The sequence below is a fragment of the Nelumbo nucifera genome, chromosome 1 (genome assembly GCF_055504915.1).
Source record: "Nelumbo nucifera cultivar China Antique chromosome 1, China Antique-T2T, whole genome shotgun sequence".
Classification (NCBI taxonomy): domain Eukaryota; kingdom Viridiplantae; phylum Streptophyta; class Magnoliopsida; order Proteales; family Nelumbonaceae; genus Nelumbo; species Nelumbo nucifera.
Genome location: NC_142649.1, coordinates 51,588,311 through 51,596,043, shown reverse-complemented (window position 1 = coordinate 51,596,043; position 7,733 = coordinate 51,588,311). Strand labels below are relative to the sequence as shown.

The 7,733-nt window shown below is 38.1% G+C and overlaps 1 protein-coding gene across 5 annotated transcripts; it reads right to left on the bottom strand.

The window, feature by feature from the left end:
• Positions 1-278: 278 nt before the first annotated feature.
• LOC148803259 (ubiquitin C-terminal hydrolase 12-like) lies at positions 279-7,029 on the bottom strand. Of its 5 annotated transcripts, none has more exons than XM_088896730.1 (10): positions 6,876-7,029; positions 6,608-6,747; positions 6,312-6,485; positions 5,924-6,165; positions 5,119-5,821; positions 4,796-5,012; positions 4,598-4,706; positions 4,387-4,502; positions 2,300-2,548; positions 279-982 (listed from the first exon to the last, which is right to left on the bottom strand). In XM_088896730.1, the coding sequence occupies exons 6-9, from the start codon at positions 4,982-4,984 to the stop codon at positions 2,492-2,494; spliced, it is 471 nt and encodes a 156-aa protein (XP_088752856.1). In that variant the 5' UTR covers positions 4,985-5,012; positions 5,119-5,821; positions 5,924-6,165; positions 6,312-6,485; positions 6,608-6,747; positions 6,876-7,029; the 3' UTR covers positions 279-982; positions 2,300-2,491. The 5 variants fall into 5 exon arrangements, with proteins under 5 accessions (XP_088752856.1, XP_088752857.1, XP_088752858.1 ...); XM_088896731.1 differs by having other exon boundaries at positions 6,947-6,965; XM_088896732.1 differs by having other exon boundaries at positions 5,924-6,240; positions 6,608-6,995.
• Positions 7,030-7,733: the final 704 nt, after the last annotated feature.

Sequence of the window (7,733 nt, the reverse complement as noted above, 5' to 3'; positions counted from 1 at the left end):
CTGCAAGCATGCAAAACTTACCTGGATCTAAGATTATCAAAGGCTTATACTAAAAGATTGTATCCTTGAGAACTTTTGACATATATAAAATTAATCAAATTGGGGATATAATAAACAGGTAAAGAAATTGATAATAGAATAGTCTACTACACCTGCTTTCCATGTACAATGTTCAAACCAATTAAAATTAAAAGTATATATAACAAAACCTAAAGCATTGATTAAAAACCATACCATCAATACAGACGATTTTACTCATCAAAAGCAATGCTAGAAATATGTTTTGGTAAAGGCATTAATGGAAATATGTTGCTGGCTGAAAACTTGTAATCCAACCAAAACTACAAGCTAATTAAGGCTTACCAAGAAAAAGGGGAAAAAAAGTCATCATAAAGAATGTAAATTTCTCCTTACATGGTCTCCTGTGATTGTAGTAGTTGCTTTGCTCAACAATATTAAAAATACAGAGTTAAATTCTTCAAATCAGGTGTGTGACTTGCAGCCCTATTACAATGTCCCACTTCTTCCACAAAGCAGCCCACTAAACAGCACTTGAAGCATTTTCTTTCCTCCACCACCTTAGAACTAGTGACAATGCACATGGTAACCATGGCCAGATCCTAACTCACTGTGATTGTAGTAGTTGCTTTGCTCAACAATATTAAAAATACAGAGTTAAATTCTTCAAATCAGGTGTGTGACTTGCAGCCCTATTACAATGTCCCACTTCTTCCACAAAGCAGCCCACTAAACAGCACTTGAAGCATTTTCTTTCCTCCACCACCTTAGAACTAGTGACAATGCACATGGTAACCATGGCCAGATCCTAACTCACTGTTTCAACAAAGGATTATTTAGATGAACCCTGCAACCATTATAGCCTGGCCCACTGTTTTGGTCAACCCTTTGACAACACCGGCTGCCAATTGTAGGCAACCATGGCACAACCATTGAATCCTAAGTCAGGGCTACTGCATCAAATCTGTTTAGATACAAACAAGATACAAGAAGTGAATGCCATGACCTTTGTATCCGTTCAGTGTGAACTGTTGGTTGCTGTTTTTTCTGAATTAGCCATTATCATCTTGAGGAAGTGGTTGCAAATATTGTAACTCTAAAAGTGATATTTAAAGTTACAATTTTCTTATATTGGTAAATAGCTTTAAAGTATGTATGGAGCACATGTTTTATTGCTCATATAACTTACTAACCCAAGCCCGTCCAAGTTGCACCCCCTAGATTGCAGGCAGGTGGTAAGTTGGGTGGTCCAAAAAATGGGGAAACACCTCGGTGATGAGGGTCAAACATCTAGTAGGGGTTCTTTTCCTCTTCATCTTTCCCTTGAGCAGGGAAGCAGACACATCCAAGGTCTCCTCTCAATGGTGTAGGTGTGCTACTAAACTACTGGAGCTTGTGTGCTGGAGTGTCCAATAATGACACTGAAGAGGTGGAAGACAATAGGTTCCTGTGGCTACATATATATGGTCTTTCCCTCTTCTTATGGAACCTAAAAATTATTAGAACGATGGTAGGGGTGCAACTTGGGCAAGCTCGGCTTGGGCTTTTGCAAAACATGAGTTCCAAGAAGGCTTTCAAACCCCCACCAACAATGTTTTTAAAATTGAACCGGACAATGAACCGATCGGGGGTCCGATTGCCAATTCAAGGTTCGACCATTCGAACTGAATGGATGGCCCGTTTTGACAAAAAATAAAAAATAAATAAATAAATAAATAACAGACAAACCGTTGGACGGTTCGACCACTTGGGTCAGTGGTTTGCTGACCAAATCAACGTTTTTTGGGGAAATAATGGTTCTGGGGTAAAACAGAACCGGTCACCTGACTAGTTCCTAGTTTTTGCAGTTTGATTGTCCAGTTCGGTCCAGTTTTGAAAACCATGCCCACCAATTTCCCTAGGTCATACCTAGCTCATAGAAGCCCAAGCCCAATACCAAAAATTAAAAATAAAAGACTATAAAACCTAAATTAAAAGTTAAAATGCAAAACATAAGTTCCAGGAAGGTTTTCAAGGCCAACCAATTTGCCTAGACCAGACCAAGCTCACATAAGCTGAAAGTGGTGATAGGATTAGCTTGAACTAAGCTTGGGTTGGTAAACTTGGGCATTGACTTTGATTTTAAGGTTTAGGTCATGGGGTCAGGCCTAAACTTGGTTCAACCCCCCCCCCCCCCCCCCCCAAAGTTATAGGTCATATTTGTTTCTGCTTCATAATAACTCATAGAACATAAGAGTAGAATATCATACATAGACAAGAGATAACAGCAGAAAGTACTCACAGATTGTGCTTCTTCTTGATGTGTCAATGACCGATTGGGGCGATCAGTATGGTTTTGACGCTTTGCCCAAAGCCAAAAACGCTGGAACTGCACTGGTATACCAAACTCTTTTGCAACCTCCTCCTGTTGACAGTTATATTAGGTTGACAACCACCAAATCATCAAGGAAAGACCACAACTCTAACAGTTATATTAGGTTGACAACCACCAAACGCTGGAACTGCACTGGTATACCCCCTTTCTAGCATCCTGAAAGAATCAAATAGTAGTAGTCCCTTTAATAACCATCTTCAAGCAGCATACTTAATCCAATCCAAATGAAAAGAAAAGATAAATAAAAAGATGCTAAATGTCATAATTTTTTGTTCAATTACCAGAATTAAGCATTAAACTAAATCAGTTCACATGGCTAAAAGCTAAAAAATTTTATTATTATTTTTAATAAATCACAAGTTATTCAAACAAATCACTGCATCAAAAATTAAGACATTTGTATTTTCTCATTTAATACAATGTAGATTTTTATTTTGATTGACAAATATAACTAGATAATATTGCATGCCACCACCATCACAACCTATTATCCACCCCCCAAAAAAAAGAATAAAAATGCTCAAACAACCAGCAAACCCTCTACGCAAGGAGGGACTCATAATACAAGAAATTCCAAATGAATAGAATTATTTGTGGGGAAAGCAACTGTAGGGTACAATATGTGCATGGAGGATTTTGGTTTGAGGCAAGGTTCAAAATATTGCAACGTTGAGGGGGGGGTCTCCTTATGTTCAAACACTAAACACCCCCCATCATTAAAAAACTCAGACAGAAAAAAAAAAGTTTCAACTATTTGAATTACATTATGTGAAAAAAAAAATGTGCATCATGCATGTCAGTATTTTAAACCATGGTCATTGGAGAAGAATGAAACAAGAGATATAGTTTTAAAATCTGTAACAGCTAATAATATGACAATACTAAAGACATTTTAAAAAGAATGAACATTTAACAACATTTTTTTGATAAATGAACATTTAATAACATTTTTTAATAATAAGAAGAATAAAATAAGGCTTTCATTAAATATAAAAAAGGTTACAATTTCACATGAATGAACACTAAATAGCATTTAAAAGTGGGTCAAACTCAAGTCAAATAGATTTTTCCTTACTACAAGACTAAAATAAATCAGGTGTAAAGACTTGTTATTCCAAAAGAAAAGCTACCAAATGGAAGAAAAATAGAAAAGAAAATAGATGCCCAAGAAATGTTTTAAGGACTCACAATTTAAGGGCCCATAATTTGAAAAGGCTAGAAGAACATGGATTGTAGTAGTAACTAGTAAGAAATGATTTAAGGGCTCATAATTTAACATGTATGAAACTGAAGAAAACGGAATAATGAAACAGGATTCATGTAGCCAACCCCATATGGTTGAAACTTGAAACAAGGCTTAGATAATGATGACTACAACAACTATAACAATGTTCTCCCTTTATCCTCTTGTTCAATTTCTGCAACAAAGGAAAACTATTTCATTTGAAACTATTTCTATCTTTCAAATCAGAGTAATCCACTCAAAGAAGGCAAAAGCACAAGGGAGGAATACCATGACCTAATGAGAATGGAAAGAGCTTATTAATAAACTGTATAGCTGGTGCAATGGCAAAACAAGGGGCAAATGGGATTCAACTATTTTGCAGTCAATTGTCTGAATGTTGAATGTAATGAGAAAAGGAAAGGACTAGGTGGCAAATACAGGTCTAAAGCTAAGGAATATATGGCATGCATTATATGTGACATTTTTTGTTCCATGTTTAATAAAATTTAACAGTTACCCATCAAATGAATAAGATAAATTAATATGCTATCAATGGTATGTTAGCATTTAACGTACCATTTGCTTGGGGAAAAAATAAAATGCTGCATTTTGGAGGGGATGGGAAAAAGGTCATCAAAAATCAAAAACAACTAATTGCCTTAAGATTTATCAAAAAAACAACTAATTGCCTTGAGCCACTTTTTATTCACGTATTTAGACACAGAAATTCTATAAGCTTTTCACATAAATTGTTATCCAGCCTTTATACCTGTAGCCCATGTTGCTCAGCATGATACTTGTTATCACCTTCAAGACGTTCAACTTCTACATACTTATCAAAAAAAGCATAAACATCTTTACAGCCTTTGACATCAAGCTGAAGATCTGTCATTTATACATGGGCACTTCAGCACCACAGGAGATTGGCAAGGGCAATAAAATCCATTCTACAATTCAGATTGAAATTAAAACAAAAATACCATAAAATGACTCCTTCCTTGTAGACTTGTAATCTACATTGATGCATTCAATGTAGTTCATATGGTGCCCTTCAAATAATTGCTGTATTGTACCCTCTACAACAGTCCCCTGAACACCCAAGCAAAAAATCAAAATCAAAATAGTCCTGGCAATGAGATGAAACTTTCTAAAAAAAGATTATGTTCACCAAAAAACACCTTCATTTTGTCTTCAAGCTTTTCACACAAAACCCTATTAAGTTCTTGCACATCATGCTGCATGAAATAATCATGTGTCCCATCCAAAAGACTTGGTAAGCTCTTTTGTTGCAACACTGTTGTCACTGTACTGGAGCTTGTAGAATAAGCTCTGCAGAGCCAGAGGGATGCTTCCCGATGGCATATCATTCTCAGTTGTTGGCATGTGGTATACAGCCTGATATATAAATTCCAGACAAAAAAAAAGGTTTTCTTCTTCATAAGATGATAAGTTACCCTGAACTAGATACAGAGAATTTCTGCATGTATACTAAGTTTCTAACCTTTCTGAAGTAAGGAATATGGTACAGAGTCTGGAGCAGAGAATTCATGTAACAGGTTGCTCCTTGGTTCTTAAGTCCAACATAACCCGTTTCCTTTTTTGAATCATATGTCCAATAATCCACAACCCTACGGACTGCAACCTCAGCTTCAACTATACATGTATCATTCACAAGATACCCTCTACTTGGGTCATATAGCTCACTGAGAGGTATGAATGATGTGCACTACAACAGCACCAAACATGTAACTTAACATTGTACTTAACAAGCATATGGTATCGACTATTGTACAAGCAAGGGCAGAATAATGAAATAAACAAAGATAGCAAACTCCAATCTTGTTTGAAGTTTACAGGCTTTATCATGCACTTTTTAGATAATCTTCAGGGTTCATATGAAAAGAACCTAATAGAATATTAGGTTAATAGGTTTTACTTCTTTGTACTTTGGCATGGAACAGAATACTGAGAAAACTATCAAAAAACTAGTGACAGGACCAAAATATTCTTGAAAACTGAAAAGAACTAACAACTGAAACAACATGTATACTGTACACCCAATATTGACTACTGTACACCCAATAGCCTTAGCAGAAATGAGGGATAGTGTAAGATTTTCATTCCTTTCCCAAGGGTTCAGCACCCTCTTTGTATTGATTGCCCGTTCATCGGTGGTCCCAGGGACTGCCACATTGATAAGTTTACTACATCAAAGAATATGCCTTCAGATTACAAAGCCCCAAAACCAAGAAAGAAAAACCATCTCCAAATTCAAATTAAAGCAAAGGGCTTAACAGGGAAATCACCATAGAAGAACGCCATCTTTTACAATCTCAAAGAGATCATTAGTGGAAGGATCTATAGGAAGGTATCTCTTCAAGAACTGATCTTCTGCTAGGTAGTTGTTTATAAGAGCAACATAGGACGTTTTCTCAGATCCACTGATGGTGTGAAGCAATGTCATCGTAGCAGCCTTCAGAAATGCAGTCGAATTCTTTGCTCCGCTACCAATTCCAGCATTCACATGCGATTGCAGTTTCAAATAGACCTGTAACGATATGATTTGCTCACTCTACTTAAAATCCTTAACCCCAGTACCAATTTCTCAACCCAAAACCATAAACTGCATAAAAAAAAATGAATTCAAATTCAACAGTTACGCATTCAAGCTGCAGATCCTATAATAGTACTCACCCGAAGGAAGACTTAAAAATCCTCTGCCTCCTCGTCCATGTCCCGATACGATTCAAGCAAACACGCAGCCCTCTCTTCCTCAGTCAAAGACTCTCCAACGGTTTTCAGCTTCGGCGTCCTGGAAGGCAAGTGTCTAATTGTCACTCGCCCGAGCTCCCTCCTCATTGAGAGGAGCTGCAGAAACCAGTCGCCAACGTTGCAGGTTCAAATACAAGACCAAGAAAACAGACAAAACATCGAAGTAACCCACAAACAAGAAAGCTACTTGGGTTTTAGGGTTTTTGAGGATTACTCACATAGGAATTCAAGCTGCGAAGCTCCACCTGAGTGAACTGGCTCTGGAGCCATGGATCGCCATTCGCAGGTAAGTCTGAGGAAATCGAGTGGTTTTGTTCTCTATTTTCTCTTTTCTAGAAGCATGATATCGACCTCTTCTCTGAATGGAAAACACCAACTCTTTTATAGTAATTACTAGATGATCACGTCGATTGATAGGGATTTAGACCGTTACAAAATCAATTTAAAAGACAGGGCAAAGCGTAACAAAGGTTGCAGAATAACTACCACGATTCTTACAACGCTATGTTTAAAATTCTAACAGAAAGAAATGAGCGGTGGTGGCCTTCGGCAATTACCACGTCCTTCACCTCCATCCAAAGCAGCCGGACAGAAATACTTATCAAAACGGGAATAAGCAGCCAGACAGAAAAAGAGACGGAATTTTTAGAACGTCCGAAACCTGTTGATGGGTCGGGCTCGGGCTAGCTTTTGTCAAAATTCTAATGGACCCGGCCGGAAGTCCAAGCCGAGATAGTGTAAAGTTGGGTCCCAAGCCTGGATTATGAAAGTCCACGTTCTGTGCACCTGTGGGTTCACGGGATATTTGAACCCGCCAATCACAAGCGACCACATCGGCATTTCGAAAAAAAAACACTAATATTTACGGGTGTTCAGCTGTTAGCTGAACAAATCCGGTTCAACCACCCACGAAAAGACTATGGGCTTTATTTCGAGGAGGGGTAGTTTGGGTATTTCTTGACAATAAAACTCAGAGAAGGTCTATTGCACATGCTAATACTTCACTACTTCCCATTCATACCAGGAGCAGATCTCATAGACTACCCTCAATGGTAGACCCAACAGACGGTCTACCGTCTTCGGAACTATCCACGTTAAGGTGGGGACTGGGGAAGCCCACACTACCCGATCGAAGGTCTTCACTCTTCAAAGATACCGGTCCGGTTCGATTTGATCGGTCCAGTATAACCCGATTAAACAAAAGAACTGAAAGTGTCAGCTGGACCAGTCTGGTCTTGCCCACTGGTCAAGCAAGTACAGTGTTGGCGCTTTCAACACCCACGAGGAGGCTCAGCTTAGCAGATTGACAATCAGGTCCAGCCGGGTTTTCGGAAAAGAATGATT